This window comes from Sceloporus occidentalis, unplaced genomic scaffold, assembly GCF_023333645.1.
Source record: "Sceloporus occidentalis isolate IW3139 unplaced genomic scaffold, rSceOcc1.0.p SCAF_7, whole genome shotgun sequence".
In the NCBI taxonomy this organism is placed as follows: domain Eukaryota; kingdom Metazoa; phylum Chordata; class Lepidosauria; order Squamata; family Phrynosomatidae; genus Sceloporus; species Sceloporus occidentalis.
This window is the reverse complement of record NW_028316987.1, coordinates 53,802,733-53,829,138: the sequence shown is the minus strand read 5'-3', so window position 1 is coordinate 53,829,138 and position 26,406 is coordinate 53,802,733. Positions and strand designations below refer to the sequence as shown.

General features: G+C 37.8%; 1 protein-coding gene across 8 annotated transcripts in view; it reads right to left on the bottom strand.

Moving 5' to 3' along the window:
• Nucleotides 1–490: 490 nt before the first annotated feature.
• The window catches only part of SATB1 (SATB homeobox 1), a 140,332-nt gene continuing 114,416 nt past the window's right edge, over nucleotides 491–26,406 (bottom strand). For 3 of the 8 annotated variants that reach the window (XM_089532961.1, XM_089532960.1, XM_089532968.1), the window contains 3 exons: nucleotides 7,738–7,941; nucleotides 7,029–7,124; nucleotides 493–2,777 (listed from right to left, as the gene is read on the bottom strand). In XM_089532961.1, the coding sequence (XP_089389087.1) occupies nucleotides 2,271–2,777; nucleotides 7,029–7,124; nucleotides 7,738–7,941 (807 nt within the window). In that variant the 3' untranslated portion in view covers nucleotides 493–2,270. Of the gene's footprint in view, nucleotides 2,778–7,028; nucleotides 7,125–7,737; nucleotides 7,942–26,406 lie in introns of all 8 variants that reach the window. The other 5 variants (XM_089532967.1, XM_089532963.1, XM_089532962.1 and 2 more) reach the window with 5 other exon arrangements.

Sequence of the window (26,406 nt, the reverse complement as noted above, 5' to 3'; positions counted from 1 at the left end):
TGGTGGTGGTTCACTCATAATCCTAAACCATTTAGGGGTACGTGAAGCTGCCCTGGGCTTCATAATCTCCTCCTCACTCTTACAGCCACAAGATGTTCAAGCAATGTTCTTTCTGTCTTTGAAGGAAACAGCTTGTGTAATTCAAGTGTAATATTACCCATAGTAGGTTGAAACAAGCTTCAAACCATGGAGCTAGACACTGCTTTACTGAATGAGGTGATACTCAAGGAATGCAAACCAACTGAAAAATACGTAAATATAAGTTTAAAAAGTTAAATAAACATCTTGTTTAGCACATTCTGAAAATCTGTTTAAAATATTTTATATTTAAACATTTTAAATTCTCAGCCATAGTGTTGATAATAAGTTAAATCCCTTCCATTTAAATATTTTAATTGAATACACAAAGTCTTTAATAAGCTTTTATTTTTGGACAACATACTAAATTTCTTTAGAATTGTCTTCTGCTTCACCCACATCAGTTCCTGCAAGCCTTGACATGTAGTCTATGTGAAATCAAAACCCTATAATTATGACTTCTTTATCAACAGCCTTATTAATGTTCATTAAAAATATTCCTCCAAAAGGAACTGTGTGCCTTTTCTATTTGCTTTGTGACTATTAATGGCTTTTTAAAAATGTGTATACATTAGTATAAGGAACAGTGTTATCATAAATTCAAATACTGTAAAACAAAACCAGCTGCATCCATTATAAGTGCATTACTGCCAGGAACTGTAAATATGTTTTTGCTTGATAGCCTTTTGACTCAATAATATCCTGCTATCTCTGTTGGACAGGCAACTTTTAAAACCAAGACGAGACAGGTTATGATTTTCACAGTAAAGCTGGGTTTCCTTCAGATGTATTTGTTCTTCAGATACATAGTTTGGGTCATTAAAAAAAAAGAGGGGGAAATATGCATTATTAGGGAGATCAATTGAAAAATTCTTCATGAAGGTGATGAATAAAAAGGGCAATATACATTTAGGTTGTCATTTCTCCATAACACACATAAAAGCAGACAAACCCTGTCACATCATACCATACAAACAATTTTAATTGTGTAGTTACAGTCAATAACCACTCCTAGTCAGAACATTTCTGCATAAAGAAAATTGTGATACACTTATAAAAACAGCCAGCTGTAACAAAATAACTGGTGTTTTCATAGCAATAAACTCATAAAAAAGAAATACACCTTTATACAGAAAAATTTATACAGCTGTAGCTTTAAAATTGATTGTAAACCAAAGGAAGACACATTGCAAACATCAATTATTTTCACATTAATTGCATAAGTTTCTAAGGTGATCTATTAGTTTTATTTACCTAAGCTTATTTGCATGATAGTAAAAATTGCATACAACAATAAGAGTGAAGCTTATAGTATGAATTGCTTGGATAACATAGAGCACTTTTTATAGGCAACTGTGTAAAGCACATTTTCTCTATTTAAAACTTTTAAGACACTTTGTTTTACTGCCCATCAAAATACATTTATAAATAGAAAAAAAAATCAGTATGATAACAAGAGAAGCAATATTACATTTAACAGAAACTTCTAAAAATTAATTACAACATGATGCCGTAGGATCTACAAATAAATAATGGGGATAAACTGTGTTTCACATTTTGTTTTCAAAAAAACCATGTAACAATGCAAATGAAAAAGATACAGTGACCTCTTATTTCTGAAAAGAAAACAAATCTGAGTTACGGCAGTGCCATATAATACAAGGCATTTGTTGGCATATGTTAACTTTAAACTGCATCTCACAGTCTATAGTTCTTTTGTAACATACAATAGAGCAAGAGTAACAAACTCTCCTTTTTTCTTTATTTAAATAAACATGAGCTTTCAAAGATCAAGTGTGGAGTGTTAACAGTAATAACTGGGAAAAGAAACAAAAACAAAACAATAAACCACAGAAGTAATGCTTGTCTGAAAGCTCAATAATAATAATAATAATAATAATAGTTAATAAAAAAACAACCCACAGATAATCATGCTTATTGGATACCTATTGATGTACCCAGTGAACACAAATTAATATGAAACAATCCTCATTGCTTCATCTGTAGTTCTGAAGCAGTTTGTAAATTATCTAGTGCAGTCTGTATTATCCTTTAATTTTCTCAACTGTTGTGCAAGTTTTGGAAGATTCATTGGCCAAACAATGAATAAAGAGTTTGCTGACAGAACACAGGATGGAATTTTCATTTCATTAGTAAATAGCAGTGACACTATTGAATAAATACTCTTTCAATTAGTCTTTCAATTCGGTATTAATGTCAGTGTTCCCTTCTACCGATAATTCTTCTTCTAATTTAACTGAAAAAATTGTGTCCGTACTTTTGTCTTGGATGTTCTCTTCCAAATCTTTCAGCAACTCTTCTTCCTTATATTCTGCAACATCCACTTCCAAGCCTGAGTTATCTTTCAGCTTTCCATGGTGCTTGACATAATATCGCTGATTCTGAAAGAACTTGATAATGGTGTACTTGGGTAAGTCAAGTTGAGCTGAAAGAGTCTGGATTGCTTCTTCATCTGGGTATAAGCCTACATCTTGTATAAAACTCTGAAGAATGCCCAGGGCTTCCACAGAAATTTTTGTTCTTGGACGGGTCTTCTGACGATTTTCATCCTCAGATTCAGCTGGTGATGCTACTATTGGCTGCCTTGGGGGTAACCTGGGACCTGGTGGTGGCTGTGGCTGCTGTTGCTGTGGCTGTTGTTGCTGTTGTTGTTGCTGCTGCTGTTGTTGCTGTTGCTGCTGACAGAAAAGAAAGACAGCATTGACCTTTTCATTGTGTACAAAACTTTATATATACAGGTTTTACTTTTTATTAATAATTGAAATCATTCTATTTACCCATACTATCTTAGTGCAGATTCTGCATTTACCTTCACAATGGGTTTGCATAGATTCTCATGTACACACATCCTCTTCCTTATCACTGACTATGGTTAGCATTATATTTTGCCCATCTTAATGCTAACTGTGGCCTGAAGCAGACGGACAAAAAATGCTGGCTTTGGGCTGCATTGGGGCGGGGCATGCAGACAGCGCATGCCCTCAAAGTGGCAAGAAGCTGCACAGAGAACACACTGAGCACGTGCCAACTCAGAAAAGCCACCACAAAAAGGAGCAGTGAAAAGCCACTCCTGCTGGTTGCACAGTTTGAGACTGTGGCAGTGGCCCACTTACAGAGAGGCTATCCAGTTGCGGCAGTCCCTTGCACTGCTCCAAGCTGCTGGCCTGCTTTGCACCCTATGTTAACTTAATTTAAGATCAGTGTAACCGTAATACTTGCCACATCTGGAACATTCCCTTGTAGGACACCAAATTATTGTATACATTTTACAAATAACCAACTTAGTCCCAGTTAATCCATTAAGTGGTGTTCAGCATGTGTGTGTGTCCTGATATAGGACAGAGGAGAAACAGTACAACTCCACCTTGAACTAATTCCAGTTGAATTATGCTCTATATCTGAATGCCTGATTGTACTGAGACCTTTCTTTCTTTCTTTCTTTCTTTCTTTCAAAGTAGGAAGTGTTCAGCTTACAAGAGAGGCTGTGTGGTGGTAGTGATAGTGGAAGGAATTCATGCTATACCCCCATTGATGATTACTATATGGCCACTGAAAATATGTTGGGAAGAATTAACAATGGGCAGGGAAAGAAGTAGAATACTTGCAGGAGATGGGAGGAAGAGATAGGAAGAAGCATATAAGCCAATGTTCATTTCTGGTTTCTTATCCATGGCTGCTATTTATTATCTACTGTATGCTCAATGGGTCACTACTGGATGGCTCAGATAAAACCAATTTGAGTTTAAAAAGTAAAGAAAAAGAAAAAGAAAAAAAAATGAAACCCAGCATATTTTTGATGGTAAGTGTGCATGCATAGTAAGGTTTTTGTAGAAGGTATGTACTAAACCAAACACTACTCTGAAAATAATTAGACTTAAACCAATCACCATGGAACAGGAGGAAGGACAGGCAATGTACTATAGTCATGGTAATTCATTTCTCAAATCTCCTTCATCTGTAGGCTTCATATAATCATATATAATTCATATAATCAACACACACAGTCTTGTCTTGAATTTGATACACTATGGGCCAAAACAGACCGGCAAAAAACACCGGCTTCAGGGTGACATGTGGGCGTGGTGTACACATGGTGCATGCCCCGCTGCTGCCCCCAAGCCAGTGTCACACCATCCTGCTGACCACACAGCAGGTGGCACCATGGTGTTTCTGTGGTGCGGCATTTACACAGAAATGCCAAAAAGCTGCAGCTGTAGCAGAAAGTGTCCTGATCTGGCACTCAAAGGGGAGGCATAGAACTGTCCCTTTACTGCTGTCTGTTTTGGCCCTAAGTGCCTTCACTGAGGGCCGGTACAGACTGGTATGAAAAGCTGGCTTCCAGTCGGCTTGGGTGTCTGGTGTATGCACGGAGCATGCCTGCAAGATGCCCGGAAGCTGGCTTCATGCTGCCTGGCTGCCTGCAGAGCAGCAGCTTCAGAGCACTCTACAGTGTCTACATGCCACACAAGCACCATAAAGCTGCAGCGGAGCAGGAAAAGCTGGCTTTTGCTGGCTCAAAAAGGAGCAGCATTTTGCTGCTTCTTTTTGGGCTAGCAAAAAGGTGGATTGGGGCCATGACGTGTGGTTGCTGAGGCTCTAATCCACTTTCTCAGGGGCGGCTTGAAGCTGCCCCTTTGGGGCAATCTGTTTCGCCCCTTAGGTAGCGAAAACAGTACTACTCATGAACAAGTAGTATATATTTGGACCAAGCCTGAGCTTTGTGGAACTATCAAAACAAATCATTTCTAAAACAAACAACAAACACAAACAAAGATCAAAAGAACTAACAAAACAAAACTGAGGAATGGAGCATCCTGGAAGTATGGCTGACTTGCAGTAATAATTCATAGGAATACTGCAACATTTTTGTTGAAGGCCAACTTATACTTACCTATTCTCAACTGAGTTTTGAAAAATGATATACAGTGGAGTCTCTCCTTACATGGGGGATCTGTTCTGGACGCACCCCTCCCCCCGCGTAAGGCAAATTCCGCATAAGCACAAGCCCCATTCTATTGAATGGGGCATGTGCTTGAAGCAGCATGGGCGCCACAGGCGTGCACCCCATTCATGTATTACAGCGTATGTAGTGGGAGCACTGTATATATGACTAAAGGCAAAATGAAAAATAAAGAATTTGGGGGAAATAGGCCAATGAAAACTTACTATCTTAAGGTTGCTGAACACACAAATGGGTGGATTTCATTTCTGAAGCTGCGCTCATTACTTCAGCTGGGACCATTTGGGAAAACTGGTCCATATCCTTCAGAATTTCAGGCCTCAGTATTTATTGACTGCCAAACTTGTATTAAATAGCAGTGGGGTAAAACAAACAGAATTATCACTAATGTCCAAAATATTTCATGAAAGGGGGAACAGAGGCAGCAGAATGGGAATCGGTAAAACTGAAATAAAAGATCAAGAATGTTTGTCTTTTAACTGTTACTACAAGCCCACATCTGAAATGAAATTAAATTAATCAGCTATTTCTCTATTTGCTTTGGGTGCTCCTGGACAAGGCACACTCACAATGAAATGTAATGTATTGGACTGTTTTCATTGTGGGGTGGGCAGATAAAGGTAAGAAGCCACTCTTGACAGACTCCTTGAGGAAAGGCATGCTAAACACATAATTAAAGGAAGAAAGGAAAAGGAAAAAAAAAAGGATTGCTTGGAAATCTATTAGACTTCCATTTAGCATAAAGCAACACAACACGTAGATCTATACTTAGAACAGTGGTATTAAAACGAACAATCTTGAAAAATTAACCAAAACAAAAACAACCAAATAGAAAACACCATATATTTCTTTTTTGTAGCAACAAAACCTGGGAATATGGATTGTCTAATACTGAATACATGAAGACAGACTCTTGATTTGTTAGCTTTTGATAGTTCAACTGCTGACACACAACTTAACCCTATCTGTGCTAACCCAGACTAAGCCTTGCTGATTTCAGTGGGACTTCTTTTTATTAAATATGTTCAGAATTACAGCTACAAGTGTTACCAACAAGATAAACAAAACACTTTGTAGCAACAGGGCAAGCTGACCTATTACCATGTCTGTGTCTGCATAAACATTTCTTTACACCCAGAAGTGTTGAATCCATTAAAGCGTGCCCCTTTCAAGCATGTACATGTTAGCACACACCTCTATCTTCTTTGGCTAAACCAAACACTAGGTTCCTCAGCTTTCACAATCTCAAGCGCCTAATATCCTATTGCACAATTTATTTTTATCTTTCACAAACAGTTTGGGGGCTTTTGGATGCTGACTAACTCATATTGTTTCTGTCTATGTATATATTTCTCAAGACAATGCTACTACAAATGGGAGGACTACTTGTTCTTGTAAAAGAAAGAAAAAGGCAATTTTTAAAAAAAGGATTGCATCCCGTCCTTTGAATATGTTATCAGGGCAGGTTATAATAAGATTAGGGACCAAAACAGACAGCCTTTAAAGCCTGCTTCTGGGCATCTTCAGAGCATGGCGTCTATATGCCGCATGCTCTGAAGATGTCCAGACGCCAGCCAGCTGCCCAGATGGGTGGCTTGAAGACACTCCGGCAGTGTGGCACTTACACACCACACACTACTGGAGCATCCTGAAGCCACCCTGGAGCTGCAGCGGGGCTGGAAGGATACCTCTTTCCCAGCCCAAATAGGATCGGATGTTTTCTTCTCCTATTTGGGCCAGATTCAAGGTAGATTGGGGATGTGGCATATGTTTGCCCCAGCCCCAAACCACCTTCAGAGGGGGCAGATTCAAGCCACTCCTTTGGGGCCGTCTATTCCAGCCCTTAGTCTGCTTCATTCCTGGAGAGGCAGTACACCTTCCTCTGTATTTATATGGAAGGACACAGTTGGATCAAGTCCTGAAAACCCTCCATGTCTTTCCCTGACATATTAAACGTGTGCCAGCTCACCTGGGGAGCAGCACCCAGCCAAGGTCCAGTGGTCAGCAGGCCAGGTAAGAAAGCGCCTCTATGCTCTCCTTTCCCAAGGGTGGTGGGAGAGGGGCTCTAAAGGAAAAACAAACAAACATTGACTCATCCTAACTTTCAGACTGGCAGTAAGTGGGATGAGGAATTTGGGGTTCAGCCTCCTCCCACTTAAACAAACCATTCTTACAGGGCATTGACTGGACTTTTATTTTAAAATTATGGCACCTAAAATATCTAAATCCTAAACATTTTTAAATTACAACCAGAAGAGAGTAGTATACATGCACACCAGATATTTTAAAGCTTATCATCAACAGCCTAAATACTGGCACAAGAGGTGCTAAAAAGGTAAAAAATGCTTCAGGGACACATATCAGTGAGGATATACATTTAGTGAGCACCAACCATCTTCTTTTCAATGAAAAACAATAATTTTGGTGACCCAGTATGGAGAGGTACTGATAGGGAAGCTCTAAAATTAATTCTGGTGCATTGCACAAAAAGTTGGGTATTCAACTAAAAGTGCATAAGGCCAGGTTTCAATTCTCCATTATCCTTATTAATACCAAGACATTTTCTACTTGGTATGGCAGAAATAGGAGCAATTATTCTTTCCCGCCCTTGCAGGTTAAGCCCCCCTCCCCCCGGCTGTCTTTTCACTCCTATAGTGAACAGGCCAAGGTAAACCAACCTGAATCTGTTCTGTTGGAACATGGATAATGTGGGAAGGCCTGTCACCATGGTGATGAACTGCATTGCTTTCTTGTTCGTAAATGGCATCTCGTTCAGGCTGAGGAAGACTGAGGAACCTCCGGATCATTGACAGATTCTCCCACAGGGTTCTGTTCTCAGGTGAAGGATCTTCTTTCCATCGCAAGAGTTCACAGAGCCATCCCTTAAGATAATGTAACAGAAAATATTAGACTCTCCTTAATATGGGAATGTGGCTAAGAAAACACTTTCCTTGGAAACAAATAGGATAAAATGAGGACACACCTTAAACCTTTGTATTGCCTTGTCATTTCATGTATAAAAACAATCTATGGAATTCCTTTAAAAATCAATATATCAAAGCCCATGATGCTGTTTTATCAAACTAATGAGTGCCATTGCCAATTTTTAGAATAACCTCCCACTGCCTATAGATCTTATATATTAAAAACAACAACTAGAAAACACGCAAACCAGCAGCACATATTTCAAGCATATTTTGTTCTTATTCGTCTATTATGTCTCTGCTACTATTTTCCTTTTATATAAGCTCATATCCACCTGAGGACATAAAACAGCATATTGGTAGTAGGTGTATCAAGTGTTATTTCAATTTTTTGTTTTTTTAAAAAAAATAGATATCCTGGTGTCATTTTTCTTATTTAGAATAAGATAGTGTTTCCTATGTCTATCTTGACTATAAAATTGGCTCACATAAATTATATATACGGAAATTTCAGAATGCCTCCTTGAACAGAGATTACTAAATAGGGTTTCTTTTTTCTTTCTATGTGCTCATGTGGCTCTGCAGACAAACCAAAACCTGCTGATAAATCTTTACCCAATTCAGGAACTTCTGAAACTTGAAAGCCAAACTTATGATTTTAAGTATAATATAAGCAAGACCACATTCTTCACAGCACATGCAAACCATCTATAAAAGCACCTGCTCTAACCGAGGCATGTTCTATGGAAAAGCAGGCTTGAAAGTATGCCAAAATATTGTCCCAGGAGAACTGTAGCAAATGCTAATTTGCTTCTAAAATAGATGCACAGATTTCCCCCCCTTAATGGTTTACAAGCCATCTTAAATGATATCTTTGGCATTATTTGAATTTTTAAAGTATTGATTTTAAAGAAACAGGACTAAGGAAACCAGTGCTGAATTTTATTCCATTAAAATACATGGAAAGAAACTGTTTTAAAAAAAATCACAGGATTGACAATGTCATTTTAGGTTTAATTATTAATGTTTTAACTACAGAATACTTAGCATTTGTTTAAGGACTGAGGATAGAAATTGTTATTTTAAAATAACAACAGCTCTGATATTTTTAAGGTCAAGTCCCTATTGCGGTTTACAGAATAAGAAATTAATACCAAAACATTAGAGGAACAGTGAAAGAGCTGACAGAATAAATATATTTTAATAATAAAATAAAATACAAAACTTAAAATAAAATAATAAAACATTTTCAGAAATTGCATTTAATCCAAAAAGTGGGGTCAAATAGATGAGGGACTACCACCAAAAAGATTCTGTAACCACGAGATAGATGACATGTAAGTAATGGTAAAGATTTCCCTTTGACGTGATTGTGTAGTTGTGCCCGACTGTAGTAGTGCTCATCTCTGTTACTAAGCCGAGGGATCTAGTGTTATCGACGCGACTCTAGTCATATGGCCAGCATGATTAAATGCAAAGGCACACAGAACGTGGTTACGTTCCCACCAAAGTGGTACCTATTTATCTATGTGCACTTTTACATGCTTTCAAACTGCTAGATTGGCAGAAGCTGGGACTAGTGACAGGAACTCACTCCATCTCGCAGTGCTTGGGTCTCAACCTGCCAACCTTGTGATTGTCAGAATCAGCATCTTAACTGCTAAGCCTCAGCAAATAAATTTTCATATAAACAAATAAGCAACCTGAACTTTATCATAAGGAAACTGAGAAAAGGGCCTCTTAGGCTAATCTTAAGGTCTAAATGGTATTCATGTGGATGTAAGTGGCACTAAACATAATCGGCCCTCACACTGTTAAAAGCTTCAAAAATTAATACCTGCAGTTTAAATAGAGCCTGTAAATGTGTATACAGCCAGTGAAAATGATGCTAGCTGTCACATGGTATGAATAAACCACTTAGCCCTCACTACTTTCATAGCAGCTGAATTTTATTTTTTTTAAACTGTTAGGCTATCCTTAAATCTGTAGAAGATATGACAGTTCTCTGCTGTGATGTCTTATCTGCCTTCTCCAGATAGGACTGAAATATTGTTGATTTGTCAAAAAGCAAATAATAACAGTATTGTTTTAGACAAATGTTCTGATTAAACCATCTCACTATTTTGTGGAACCACTGCAATGTATTTCATAATTCAGTTAAAAGAAAGCATGTATAAAATTCCTATAGAAACCAATGGGGCTGAACGAAGTCTGATCATTTTCTGCCATCTATGTGCTATGGTCCTTAAATATATATATCTGGGAAGATGATTAAAGAAGAGTGCCACAGCTGGCCTTACGATGGTTTCTATAGCTGCCACCTTTTGATTTCTAAAACATGGATTGTTTGGATGGGGGGGGGGAGTAGAGTGGTTCAGATGGAGGTCAAGTTCAGTTGCAAAAACCTTTTCTTCTGAAGTTCTTGCACATATTAATGCAATTCCAATAGTAAACAGAAACCTAGCAGATTAGAGAATACTGGGCTAGAGCCCTTTTCCTTGGCATGCTATCTCTGTCAGGGCAAGGACTTTCTAATGGGAGAGGAGGATACCTGCCAGGCATAGCATAACATTACTGTTCAGCCCTGTGAAATATCTGATGCTGAGAAATTAATATGCATGTGGGAGTATGAATATAGTTTGCTGAGCCATTTTTAATTGTTTCATTTCAGTGAAGACAAAAGACATTATAGACAGTATGCTCCTTTTCTGGTGTCAAATATTCAGTCCTATTGTAGCATGAGATGCATAAAGTCAGGATGTGCTGGTTAGAATTAAAGTAGCTATTCTGTACATATATTCTGTATCCACATCTAACTCCTTATCTCTGAAACATGCTTGTTACTTGTTTGCCAGAGCATTAATAATTTACGTGACTCATGGGGTGAGGGTTGACTAGGATCAGATACAGAAGGTGTCCATGCACCTCCCACAGCCTGAAAGTAGTTTAACAAGTAATTCGGGGGGGAGGGGGGGAGAGGAAGTGCCTCAACTCATTTAGCAAGTATTTTGCTCTTGTCACTTCTGCGTTCTGAGTGCAGACATATCTTTATTAATTAGCCATGACTAATAAAACATTTCCAGTAGTTTGCTATTAACCCTGGCCCTGAAATAATACTTCTAATTCTTCCCCCCGCCCAACACCATGCCATGATGAACTGCAAGACTAAATACTACTCGGTTGGCTTTTCAAGTGTATGCCAATAATTTTTAAAGATTGCAACCACGTTTTTAATTTAAAAAATCTAAGTCTAAAATTTACTTTTTATTTCATATTTTATTTTAGATATCCTCTTCATCTGCTTACATTTTAAAGAAGAATTTATATTTTCTGAAATGTTATTCACATTGCCTATATACATACATTGTAATATGATATATTTTAAATTTTAATATAAAAAGTAATCACTTGATTATAAACAACTAAACTATTTTGATAGGACAAAAAAGGTATATTAATTTACATATTTCACACAGCCGACCTTTATTCCTAACTCAAAAGACTATGCAAGGGAAAATTATATTCTTTCATACAGAATTCCCAAGCCAAAATGTGTCTATTCAGTATAATAACCAATTGGTTTGAACAATGGTTTGAAATGCAGGATTATTATTATTTAAAAGCTACAATTTTTAACACTGGAAAAAATGGTGTATTTCAATGTTATTATTGCATACATATATTTATTTCAATAAAACCAGTGCTGAAATCTATGAGTTACACAAAGGAAAATATGTTGCACAAACACACAAACTGAAACATGTCTTTTTTGTTTTGCATCAAAGACCATTTCTAAAGTATAGGATGCTTCATTAAAAGGTATCACAAATGTTATATGTTTTACAACAGCACATGTGGAAGTCCACTTTAAGCCTATTATATATTTGAGAAGCGTACAACCTAAAAACGCTAGTAGGAATAACCTATATGCCTGTGCAACAACTTTACCAGACAGCATTGCGCTGCATATAAAGAAGGAACAAAGCAATGGCAAAATATAAACATTAGTCACATGTAAATATGCAGATGAACTTTCAGGATGTTACTACTTTTCAAACTGACAAAGTTTAATTTGACACCTTCTGTTCTAAACCCTTTGTTTCTATTCAAAATCACGCCTTTAGCTGCTATCAATCACTACATTCTCTCCCTATTACTTAAGATACTGGCGTGGGCCTTGAGATAAGTTGAAAATGCCATGCAGATGAATTCTGAGATAATATGTTCAAACCTGTTATATACAACACAAATCCTGTAAAGTTATGTATTGTAAACCTACATTTATTGAGAAGTCAAGATTTTAAATCCATCTGCCACAAAGGAAATACCACCATGTACTTTATAGTAGCTAAATGGCATATGCAAAAGTCTTGCTACAGTAAGCAAGAAAACGATGGGAAAAGGGAGTTAAGTAAGTTTTCCTGGACTCAGTTTCTCTCAGGAATTTTATTAAGAGACAGAAGTTAATTCTTTGAAGTGAAAGAAAAGCATCTGCCAAAATATTCACTGGATATAAAAATCTAGTGCTTTGAATATTATAATTCAAATGCATGACCATTTTCAAAAAAGGGAAGTTTGTGCACCAGTTTTGCACTGTTTTGCTGTACAATACTTTTAAAATGCAAGCTTGAAAAGGCCTAGTGACTTTAGCACCGGCCCAGTGGTTTCCAAAAGCACTACCTAGTTTCTATTTGTCTTCTAAAAATATAATTTGTCAAATACGTAAGTAGGAATGTGTGGTGCGGGTCAAATAAAACTGGAGAGAGGTTTTCTTTAGGATTTTTATTGCAATGTAATAAACAAAATTAAATTAAAAGGAAAGAAATTTTAGTCTATTTAAGCAAAGGGTATCTAAATGCTGGGTAGAGAATATGTCTATAAATCTGACAGTCATTTGAATTTGCAACCTTACCGTATTCTGGTGGAACTAGTCATCACTAAATGTGCATGTCTAGAATGCTTGGTTATAAAATGTGTGTGCAGGGAAGGGGGACATATTTATTTCCTTTGGTTTGCAGTCCTATTTTTAACACTCTTTTTTTAAAAAAAACCCCACAATGAATTAACATTTTTTAAATCAAAGAGCTAGAGACTAATTCATAAGTCTTAATCTTACCATTTGGAGGGCTTTTCCCTTTCCCAAATTAGATTCAGGAGTATTTTGTTACAATCTCTGGGGTACAGCGTATCATACAAATACACAGCATTAAAAGAAAGAGTCTAAATAAGAAGGATATTTGATACAAACGTTTTAGTGAAAAGCATGAATTACATTTCATATGCAATATGAACAGGGTTTAAGTACATAATCCATTAAACAGTAGTTCTGAGTAAAAAAGAATTCAGTCTTCTTGTAGACTAAACTGCAATACGCATTTTGAATGAGCTCATTGTCAACAACAACTAACTGTAAAGCTAGCAATTTATCATTCAGCAAATAATTTTCGAGTTTTATAAAGAATCAGTAAGTGTTCCTTATGCTAATGAAGACAGTTTTTAATCTGCCCACAAACATGCTAATAGAGGGTAATTTTTCCCATTTACAAAGCTGAAGGCACTCAAATATAATTTCATACCAGTGTTTTACAAACTGGATAAAACGGACGTCTGAAACAAGCTAAGCCATCTAATTCTTCACCTTTAACACAGCAAGACTAAAATGGGGAACATAAAGACGATCCTCCTAAAACAAAAATTTCTTTGCATTTCCAGGATTACTACACTAACATACATGCAAAGTGAAACATATGTACCCTGGGAAACTTATATTGTGTACTACCTTAAGTTTCAACCTGCAGGTCTTTGTAGTGAAAGAAGGTTGTTGTGATGGTAGGGAGTCATAATACTTTCAACAATGAGATACATATTGGTGGCAAAAGATTACTGAAAGCATTTTAAATTATTTACTAGGTTAAAAGGGTAAAATGGTACTTTAAATACATCAAATTCCACATCATCTGGAGCATTTTTTGGTGGCAAAGTGGTATTGATCTTTCCAAATGCTTAAAATTAACTATTTCCAGAAGGTCATTATTTGATTAAAGGCATTAAAGTTGAGGGCAAGAAATGATGCACTCTATCTTCTATTCCATTCAAATAATAAGGTAATTTAATCAGAACCACCCCCTTACGTGCAGCAATAAAAATGTTTGTCTTGATTTTTTCTCCTAATCTAACATATTACAAGTTGCAAAGTTCTTAAGGCAATCTCTATTGCTAAAGGCTTGTTCAAAGCAAAATGTGGTAATGCATGCCAGTCCAAATTGGTAGAAACACATTTCATTGAGTGTTTAATTGTATTTTTAAATAGTGTCCATTTTCTTTTGCAATTCCCCCCCAGAAATATTTTGAAAAATTCCTAAAAACTATATAACCTAGCACCAGCAGTTTCCAATCCTAAACATGCTTATCTGGGAGTAAGTCCTACTGTACTCAGTGCAATTTATAATGGAGTGGACATGCACAGAAATATATGAAAAACATATGTGTGTGACTGTGCTTTCAAGTCACCTGTCAGTTTGTGGTAACACCATTATTTTTTTTATAGGGCCTATACAACGGATGTCAATCTTTGCTTATTTTATTCTTGTATGCAAGAACAAATAATTTAAAGTTTTCTCCTCAATGGGTGAGATTACAGTCATCCCTTTGTATCCATGGGGGATCAGTTCCAGACTCCCCTCCCAGGGAAAACAAGAAACATGGGACCTACGATGGCATGATGTACACGCACCTTCATTAAAAACAACAGGATTTGCCATCCACAGAAGCACAAATCTGCAGATGCCAAGCCCACGAATAAGAAGAGCCCACTATAAACATTTTTGCATAGTTTGATTATTTTTGCACAATTTGAGACTTTCCTGTGAAAAACTGATTTGTACAAAAATAGGCTTCTGTGTAGAATGCAGAAGGATTGGCCTTCTGGGCAGACATTGTTATGTTCAGTCTGAGTAGCATGTTTACTGTGTTATCTTTTCAGACTCGATTCCATGAAGGCAGTTCTAGGGACAGTTGCTGTACCACTCACTCACTCTCCAGGGAAATCTGCAGTCATCTTTTTTCCATGAATTAAGTGCAGCAATAGCTGAATCTAGCAAAATGAAACTGGGGACACCCAGCATAGCTCCTGACTTAAGCACCGCAATTGCCCTTCTCCCTAGAAATGGTCTAGCTAAGCTACGCTTCTTTTGAAGGAGTCAACACTGATGCAGTCACTTTGTTAGAAGTGGACATTTTCATCTTCCAAAATAGGCACTGATCAGTTCTATCCCTTTGATTTCTTCTCAGGAAGAAAATGTCCTAAAACTACACAGCAAACATGTTTTGGGGCACATAGAAGGAAGCCCAAACATATATTCTTCTACCATTCCAATATGAACCAGCATTGTTTTGCTCAAAGAAAGCAGCAAAGCTTCTGTCATTAATAAAATGGCTGTCACAGTGTGTGTAGGCAGTAACAAAATACTCATTTCCCAGAAAGGCAAACAGATAGGCCTGCCTTTTTACAAGACACTACTCTGACATTTTCTCCAGTAGTCTATCCATTGCACGTAAAAGCTAGCCAATTATTTCTCCAAATCATATCTCAACTTTTGTTTATTAAAAAAAATCAAAATATGCTGCTGAAATATATCCCACTTGATTGACAACTCTCCTCTTCCATGGATCATTCCCCAAGTCACCCCCCTCCCCTTTTGGATTACCTCTACACTCATTTTTTGTTCTATTAATAATATATACTTCACTTGAGTCAATTCACACACACCCATGCACTCCATTCATTCCTCATGCAAGCAGAGATACAGTGCGCCTCGGCTTATGTGGGGGATCCATTCCGGCTCCCCCACATAAGCCAGATACCGCACATGCTCAAGCCGTATTTGCATGAATGGGGTTGTGCCCCACGCGCAGCTTTCAACATATCCTGAAAGCTGCGTATGACGTGGGTGTACTGTACACATTTTCGAAAAGGATTTTACCAAGTTTGTTTTTATTAAACATAAAAATATGTTAAACTGGACTTTATTTTTTTAAAAAGAGGCTTTTAAAATCATAAACAATATTTTTAAAATCTGTTTTTCCGTTTTTACATTAAAAAATTGCCTCCTTGGTTTAGAATGACAGCTGTAAAGAAAGATGTCTATACAGATGACTTCTACATTCTAGATAAAAATGTGTATTCTCAATAAAGATTTCTTGTAATTTTTGGGGGGGAGGTGTTCTAATTTTCTAATTTGTTTAGCCTTATTCTAGTTCTAATCACTATTGTCTTATAACTGCTTCACATCTGAGAATTTACAATATATAAATCAAAGTTATTAGCTTTTTTTTAAAAAAAACAAAAACAAACCACTCCTATAAACTTAATTGCTGAGCAGTCAGCCAAAGGTGGCTACTCCTCCAATTTTGTGAGCCAGCTCCCACTTGAAGATATTACTAATGCGTCAATCGTAATATACCAGTTCTTTCTCAGCTCCAATAACTCCCAGAAGATTTCTGGGCTTAATTCAAAGTATTGACTTTAAGGTTTCAACTATGATTGGACATCTCAGGGAGGCCAGGGGCTGCATATAAAGTTTTGGAAGTACTACAGGGTTGCACCCTTTTAATTTATTTACCGTATTTTCTGGTGTATAAGATGACTGGGCATATAAGACAACCCTCAACTTTTCCAGTTAAAATCTAGGTGTGTTACAGACTGCCAAAAAGTGGCGGCCTGCACCCGCCCCTTTCCCCGCTGTATCGGGGCCTCAGCTGCCAGACCGGCAGCCTCTGAGGCCTCGATCCGCCGCTTTGCAGGCTCGGCCCCTTTCTGATTTGTGTCGCTGGTGCAGCCTTCACACGGCTGCACCAGCGATGCAAACCAGGAAGGAGCTCCGCTGAAAGGGCGCATTAAGCGCCCTCACGCGGAGCGATGGCATCGCGTTCATGACGCCATCATGGTGGCAGTCGTGTGGAACAGCCATCACCATTTTGTGTGCGTGGAGCGCGTGCTAGGGTTAGGGGGGTGCGGAAGCACCGCCCCTTCCTAACCCTATTACACGCTCCGTGCATACTAATATGGCGGTCTGTAACCTGCCATAGAGTTTGGGATGTACTCACCATGTAAGACTACCCCTTTTCCAACGCACACGAAATAAAAAAAAATAAAAAAACATCAGATTTGATTTCAATATGGTAATTTAAATTCAAATGCTTATGACATGCAGGTACTTAGCAGGAAACCTTGTTGTATACAAAGCCTGCTTGGATTGGTCAGCTCTCCCTGCCTGCCCAGTGCTCCCGGTCTCCAAGACTATCAGAGCGGTAGCTGGTTTCATATGATCGCCGCATATGGTGGGGATGCGGCTGCGGCCGTTTTTGAGCCCCCCCCCCACCATATGCGGCGACCGCAGATTCTCCTGTCCAGCTCAGAAGTTTCAGCACCTGCCCTATAAGTTTCAGCACCTGCCCAGCGTATAAGACGGCCCCTGACTTTTGAGAAGATTTTCCTGGGTTTAAAAGTAGTCTTATACGCCAGAAAATACAGTATTTAGTTTTAGGAGGGTACTTCTACCCTTTTTACTATTAATTTCATTAATTCAATATTACAGTCACCCCTCTTAACTCATGGATCTGGGATCTGCACCCTCAAATATTCACAGAGGGGCAACTTCTGCTATTTGCAATGAGGTCTGAATATGCGCAAGCATGGTTTTGTGTGCGCATGTGTGTCCGGAATGGATTCCCAGAAAAAATGGAGGGTCAACTGTACTCTAATGAGAATACTTAAGTAAAAGAATTATTTTTAAAAATTCTGATTGGCTAAATAGCCACTTGATTTCAATCAGTTAGTGTGGACAGCAGCACTACTAAAGTAGTACAAGCTGCTGGCCACTCCTGAAAGTGGATGGCATTCTTCAGACCATGGCCCAGTACAGACTGGCACTATGCGTCAGTCTGGGGCCGATTTTACGGCTTGGGAGAATGGAGTGTCCGCACATTCCTGAGCCCAACTGTGCACTCCCAGCACCATCATGGCTCGCCCTCAACCACATGTGAGCCGTCATGATGACATACATATGGCATAGCATCCAAACGGCACCAAGCCACATGTACAACACGGGAATCATGTTCTTTTTAGGGCTCCCGGAGGCTCAGCCATTTGGTTGCTGCAGCCTCTGTCGGGGGGAGAAAGGGGCAGCATCTTGCCACCCCTTTCTCCCCGTCTGTCCAGCCCCCTTGATATGATGTGGCAATAGGCGGTCCCTGTATTCTATGATACAGGACTATCTGTGAAGTACTATTTACTCCATTGCTACAAGATTGGATTGCTCTTCCACTGCTGACAATAAGCTTCAGGTATAAAATGTATGATGAAATGAGTGCTTTTATTTATGTAAGAATCATTATTTTTTTATGGGGCCTGTCACACTACATGATTATAGCGCTATGATTCCTCTTTAACAGCCATGGTAACAGTCAATGAATTCCTGGGGCTTGTGGTCTGGTGAGGAACTAGAACTCTGAGAGAGAATTGTAAATTCTAAATAGACACCCCCCCCCCCCCCGATTTCATAGGATGTTGCCATGGCAGTTAAAGTGGAATGATACTGCTGCAATTATGTTGTGTGAAAGGGCCCATGTCTCAATCTGTGTTTCCAGTTGGGATGTGTACATAGGGTAACTGAACTGAGGATGTATTGCAGTACTCAAATGTGCTAAATTGCTTCCTCCCCTGGCTCCTGTATCTGCATCACATGTGGGTGGGGGGGGATTTACAGAAGCTTCTGTTCAAAGTACCCAGAGAGAGAGAGAGAGAGAGAGAGAGAAGCAACTGCAGTAAGTAAACAGAAGCATCCCCATTGCTGTTTTGTTCTCTTCTTGTACACTTTGTAAATCACCCCTCCCTGCTACTGCAGATGCAAAAGGATTTACTTCTGTCATTCAAAACACTCAGACTGCCAAACACCCTGAGGAGGACCAATTGGCACTGAGCAGAAGGATGCACTCTCTCCCCCTGAACAATTCTGATTTAGTTTGAATTCACAGCCAAACACGGGAAGCAGCTGGGTGCTTCTACAGACTTCGTTGTTTTTCCTAACATTTATATTCCACCTTTCTCCCAGTCTGGGACTCAAGGTAGTTTACAAAAGTGGAAACAAGTACACCCGGTGTGTGTGTGTGTGTGTGTGTGTATTAATAATATAACTAAACTACACTTGGCGTCCATATTCACAGATTCGGCATCCACGGATTCCACCATGCACAGCTTGAAAATATATAATTTTTAAAAATTCAAAAATCAAACCTTGATTTTGCCATTTTATAGAAGAAACACCATTTTACCATGCCACTGTATATAACAGGACTTGAACATCCATGGATTTTGGTATCCACAAGAGGTCCTGGAACTAAACCCGAATAGATACCATCCTGCATCCTTGCACTTTTATATCAGGGGTCTTTCATACTGCACAGTTATAGTACCACAGTCCACTTTAACTGCCATGGCAACATCCTTTGGAATCCTGGGATTTGCAGTTTAGGAATGGGCATTTAGAATTCTCTGTCAGAGAGTTGTAATATCTCATTACAAAGCCCAGATTTCTATTCTGTATGATGTTGCCATGGCAGTTAAAGTTAGATATGGAAATTCTCAATTTTCCCAATTCTTGACAGATGTCAAGGAAAAGGTATTGGTATTTCTTCCTGTAGTGTCAAAACATTCAGGATTTTTTTTCTCTCCCAAAGGATGGAAAATACCACAATGTTTTAAAAAAATGCATATTTTCAAGAAACTCATGAAGTACTTAGAACTGTGCTGTTTTCTGAAAAAAACAACTACACATTTGTAGGTCTGCTTCCAGCCATGACTGTTTCATTTTGCACAACCTTTTAAGAAAGTTTGATCAGAACTTAATAAATAAATAAAGGTGCATTGCATACTGGAGTTTTGGGGCTGGTTTTCAGATGGGCTAAAATGTGCAGCAAAAATCACCATCAATCCCCTTTCACCCTCTAGCCTAAGAAACCCTCAATGGACTTTCAGGGCTCTGAGTCTGTGCTCCCCTTCTGTTGCTTCGTCCCTACCAAGACTGCTCCTCTCCTGCTGCCCCCTCGTCTGCTGCTCTACAACAAGGTAGAAAATAGATTTTATGCTGTACTAAGTCCTGTGAGAAAGAAACAATGGTTCGTTCATTTGAAATATATACAAATATAAGAACAAGCAGTAAAGTTTGTTTCTAACGTTGTGGTATTAAAAGGACTGATCTGTCTTGATTAAAATGCTATGCTATTAATTTATATTCTCACAGGTAAAACAGGGAAGACAAACCATAGAGCTACCAATATCTTTACAAAGTGTATTTAGCAGATTAGAGCTGAAAAGAAGATTAAAAAACAAATGACACAAGAATAAATCTGACGTGTGTGTGTGTGTGTGTGTGTGTATTAAAATATATAATGAAAATATATTCCAAAAAGCTAAAAATTAGCTTTATTCCAACTTTGCTGTTTAAAGTCCTGCTAAGATTTTAAAAAACAAGTCAAGCATGAGATTTTTAGTTTTTGCTGTATTCCAATTATCTAAATTTGAGCTATTGTTTGCCTAAATTATCTATTCCCTTATATTAGATACCATTTTATTTGCGCAATCTCTTTTTTCACTCATTTGCATACATTTGCAGCATTTGTTCTAGCTTGCTCTTTCCTGATTACAACTGCACATATACAAAAATGTTGCAAGACCAGCACAAATCAGGGAACTTTCAGTTTTAAAGCCCGGCATTTTTGTGCCTTTGTCAAGTGAAGAAAATTGCAACTGCCCTTAGCGCAGATTTTGGGGGGAACTGCTTTTAAACATGCACATAGTGAGTGCAAATGCACTTTCACAAACAAACCAAAGACCCTAACATCTAGCTTATAATATAGGAACATATACCAATTTCTCATTTCTTTATTCTTATGGGCACTACAAATGTTTCAACAGCAGCAATACTTCTGGCAATACAGTGGCTATGAAGCAAATCCCCATTTCAGATTTTACACCTCCCATGAATTTATTAAGCATTAAGGTGCCACTACTCCCTATATCATACTAACTTACATTATAGAATTAACAATTAGAAAAGGAGTGGAAATTGTGATGCCCACAAGCCCTTAGGCCAATGGATACCTTCAAATTTCCGCAAGTCCCCCTCAAATTTGTCAGCCCCCTAAATGCAGTTTTTGCCCAGCAAGTGGCACTAAGAGCACTGTTTTGTGTTGTAGTGTAGAGGGAAGACACCATGAAAATTGAATAGAACTAACCAGAATGGGACTTCTCATTCCTGAAAATGGCAGTGATAAAGTCTGTATGGAGTCAGAAGGAGTTGAAAATAAGCCTCCAATCCCCCATGCGTAACTAGAAAATATATACAATCAACCCAGGCAACTTGAAGATGTTATACAAATATCAATAATTATTATTAATATTTAGTGTGTCCTGATTCGTCAGTGTGTTTTGGTGCTACCTGTTCAAAACTGTAAAAATTCTCTGATTAAGCTACATAAGTCTTCTAAGTAATAAGTAACTACACCAGATGGCTGATATAGTGTGATATTGTGAATATTTGGATTCACACACACAGTATTCCCACGCATTCATGAAGGACATTCAGTTTGCCCTATTGATTGCACCTTCTTTTGTGTAACAGCACACTGATCTGGAGAATGCTTTGACTTCCAGAATGGCTTAACAGGACATGTGGAAGAAATCTATTGGGGGACAGAGACTGAAAAGTCCACAAGGAACATGATTTGGCAGGAACAATTGTGGGGTGTTCTTTTCTGAAGGCACCTTTGATGTATTAATCTTTTCAGAACATGTACTGTAGCTGATTTTTTTTTTTACCTTTTCATGCCACAAGTTAAATCTATCTACTTGTTCATGTTCTTGAACCATGACAGTTGTACTTATGCAAGCAATGAGACAACATCTTTGCACTTCTTCTTAGGTTTATGCCTTATACAAAAAGTCTCCAGTATGGAAACCTGTTGAAGTCTGTGAGAATTTTGCTGCTGACATCTTTGCATGGACTGCAAAGATTGCATAAAACTGAAGTACAAAGGTCAGCAACACAAAGGATTGCTTTAACACAGCATATTCCTACTCAAATGCTTTGCATTTCATAAGATTTAGATGCATTCCTACGAATGTTTTAAAACTTATTTTTTAAAGCAATGAAACAATAACTAACTATTTAGATAAATACTTGGATTAGCAAGCATCTGGTGATCCAGAAGTCATAATTTGATTTGAAAATGATTTGATTAGAATGTTTAATTTGACTATAGGCAGGGCATCACCAAAAGAAAATCCCTTCATTTCACTCCTTCCTAAACTACTCTGATTGCTCAATTCTCTATATATTTTCTCAGAAATAAGAATTGTGTTCAACAAGTCTTATTCCTAAGTATCATGGTACCAAGATCATTCTGGGCATTGTATTTATCAGACATGGTGTTTATTATATACCAGAAAACCATCAATGAAGAAAGCTAGAGATAAATTGTGATTTAAATAAACAAATTCATAGCTGTCAGCAGGAACAGATGGGAATTAATATAAAGAAATGTACATGAATTGTCAGAAAAAGTAGCAAACTTCAAAGATAAGGATTTTATTTTTCACAGATACTGAAGAATGAAGAAATTGATATTTTTGTTTCCTGAAGTATCATATTTAATCCATTAACCAGTCACACTGTTTTGCCATTATAATCTGCTACTGCACCCTGCCTCTGATGTGAAAAAAACTGTCACAAGTGGTATGAAAGGCCCCTCTTTTCTTTCTTGTTACCAATGCCATGGAAGTATGCAAAGTATCCTTTTAATACTGGTGCACAGACAGGTGGCTATAAGCAAAACTAAGTGCTCCATTAGAGTCTAAGTTAATCCTCTTCTTTTTTTAAGATGATAAAATTAGATATAGCTGAAGCTGAAAGTACAATATGAACTATTCAAGTAATTTCTTTATAAAACACCTTTTCAGTTTAAATCACCTAATTTCACAAGTATCCAACTTATATGATTATAGAGGTACATGCTTTCTAAACAAAAAATCAAAATGCCCTAATGTGTATATTAAGATTTTTGTTCTCCTCTTAATCTGGGATCTGGAATAGATATTATTCACATTGTACTGTACTACAAAGTACTCTTTTAAATGTTACCACTAACCTTATTTTCTTATCTCATTCTCTTTTACCTCTCATTTTCCTCCTCTCAACTATGGCTCTTGCAATTTCTTGACTTCAGTAGAGTAGTGACAGGCACAAGCCCCTAATCAAAAATATAATAGGCATTCTTGTGCAAATTACATTTGAATGTAAAAAAGACAAAAAGGTTAACAATGGGTTTTTAATATATATATATATATATATATATATATATATATATGAGAGAATAAAAAGAAACCTTCTTTCTTTCCTCTCGCTCACTGTTCTTTCTAATATCATAATACAATTTACAACTATTCACAAAAAATATTCTGGACAAAAAGATACTTAAAAATCAAAACAAGAAGAAACACCTGCCAGTTTTGTTAATAAAATCAGGCTTGGAATTGTAAATTACAACTTATAACATGGGTCATAAAATAGGTTACTGGGTTTTACAGAAGATGCTTGAAAATATGCATCTCCTTGTTCCTGTTAAAAGTAAGGAGACGTACTTGTAGAAGGGTCTGATTAGCAGTGGTCTATGTTGATAATATTTATTTTATGTATGTAGAAATTTAACTGCTAATATTTCATCACAGAACAGAAAACATAAATAGCGGAGACAATGTTTGCTGATAATATTTCAGCAAGTTACAAAGATGCATGGTTAAGGGGCTTACCCTCTTTTCCACACATTGTTGATTTTATTGTGAGACCTGCACATTCCTAATACATATGTTGCAGCACAAATCAACAAAATACTCAGTGGCTCATTCTTAGACATACTCAAAGGCTGTCTACACAGGTGAAAAAACATACTCACTTTTATTCCAGTTCTGTAGGACACACAAAGTACACACAGTTTCACAATGAAAATGCTTCCATTAGGCATTAAAATGATTTCTAAAAACTCACTTTTCACTCTGCAGTTTAGGAATAACCAGATTATTAACACATGTGTCAGAATCAAGGTGAAATTGGGGGAGGGGGAGCTAACTGGAGGGTGGGACTAGTCAGGTAAACTTGGTGTGTGTTGTCATTTAAAAAAATGTTAGGGTATACTAACTAAAGGCTAGCAAGCTACTGAAATGGAGGCCTATTTTGCAAACTTTTTTTATATGCAGGGGCAGTTGCAGGAGTTGAGATGCCTGGCTGCATGTGCACTCCCTTGCTCATTCATTTACTCTGGCCGGGAGCAGGAAGAGGGAGAGGATGGTCCAATTAGCTCCAACAGATCAAGTGGAATAAAGCTGCCCATCTCCTTTGCTTCAATTGCTTGCAATAGAGCACTTTACCCTGGTTGAGATCATGTATGTATGAGATCAACAGTGAGGGGGTAGATCAGGCTAACCTCTCAACATTGCTTGACTTTGGACCAACGTTGCTGGTACTGATCTGCTGAGAAAGGGGTGGCATCAGCCAGGTTGAAGCACTCCATTGCCAACAATTGCAGTGAAGGAGACAGGCAGCTTCCATCCTCTCTGTCTCTCCCTCTCTCTCTGTATGTATGCATCTGCATCCACCAAGAAACAAAGATACTTTTTAAAAAAAATGAACAGATAGTCAGGCCGTAAAGGGAGATGTTTAGACTTCCCTCTCTTAGTCATTATTATATGAATGGGGAAAGAGGATTGGGTGGGGGAGGCAATGAGAGCACAAACTGGCAAGTTTAACAGGTAAACAATAAGGGTATTGGTTGATAGGTTTTGGCATGCTGGAAAGAAAATAATATTGCATCCCCTTTGTACTGATTTGAATTTGGGCATGAGAAATGTGTAGCGGTCAGTACAATTTGATTCCAGTTTATTTTGAGTAGTGTGGCACTAACTGTGAGTTATTGTGCAGCCAGGGAACTGAGAAGTGAGGCTGATTTTTTTAAATCAGTGCAGACAGTCCAACATTTTAAATTACAAGGAAGCAGGTTGTGTGAACGTGCCACACACTCAGGTTCATGATAATTTCTTTAAAACATTCTCCCACATAACCTCCTATACGACTCTTTAAACCTGCCCAAGTTCAAAATGCAAGGGATTTAGCAACTACAGATTATTTAGGAATAAAATGTGATCACCATTACTATTATTATTTTTGATAAGTAATTCCATATGAAACAGGACAAAAAAATGAATGCATCACAGCTGCTGTTAAAAAAATCTGGATAAAAAATTAATAAAACTGAGCCACAATTCTTCGAGTCTACTTTGCATAACCGGAATTTCTGCCTGAATACCAACATGATGATGTTGTTCATGTGTAATAGTAAACTTCTGGCTTCTGCACTCCCCCCCCCCCTTCTTTCTTTTGTATGGTTGAAAATGCAAGCTCTCTCTCCCATTTTCGTCACACAAAATAGCCAAATACTGTTGCTAGGTTGTGGGTTTTTTTTTTTTTTTTTTTTGCATTAAGTACAGTTTATGACAACAGGCCAACATGGTTTATTATCCTGGTTTGGTTGCCTAGCAAATATAGCATGAAGCACAGTGGGCACAGGTTAGGACATGTGCAAGTGAGTGGGCATGACTCCTGCCCAAACATTTCAGTTAACTCTGGAAGGTTCTGACCGACTTTGTGCAGGTGCAGAAGGCAAATTCCCAGAGTGTCATGTAAACCATCTCTTACAGTTCTAACATCAGGAAGAAACTCTTCTAGAACATGGCCACAAAGCCCAAAACCCCCACAAAAAAGCTAATTCTAACTTTTACTAATGTATTTCAACTAGTAGGTTCTTGTGGTAGGAAATTGGTAGCTACTCTTTCTTCTTCTTTCTTGCTCATTAACTATAGATTATCTAAATTCTAATACTTACCCATTACATGGTTTATTGAATTTCCAGGCACTAGTGATCTGAGTGTACAGCTGACTGTAAAAGCTGACCTAAAAATTTCTTAGCTATAATTATACCTGACCTAATTATACCATTAATATTAGTTCTGTCCACTCAAGTTCTTATTATCTTCCCAGCTACCTCCAGTGATAGGAGCACATTAATTGGTGACAATACCTCTGACTAAAAGACAAATACAACTCATGTAAATTTGCCAAATATAAATTAGGCAACTCTTGTTCTTCAGGCTGAGATTGCCACTATTGATAATTTCTGACTCTCTATCATAAAATAATATAGATCAGCCTTTTGATCACTTTTATTCTTAAAAAACTAAGCGCTCTTCCAGATTCTGATCAAAAGTTTACTTAATCCATCATTCTCTGGCCAACCAGATGCTTGCAGGAATCCTAC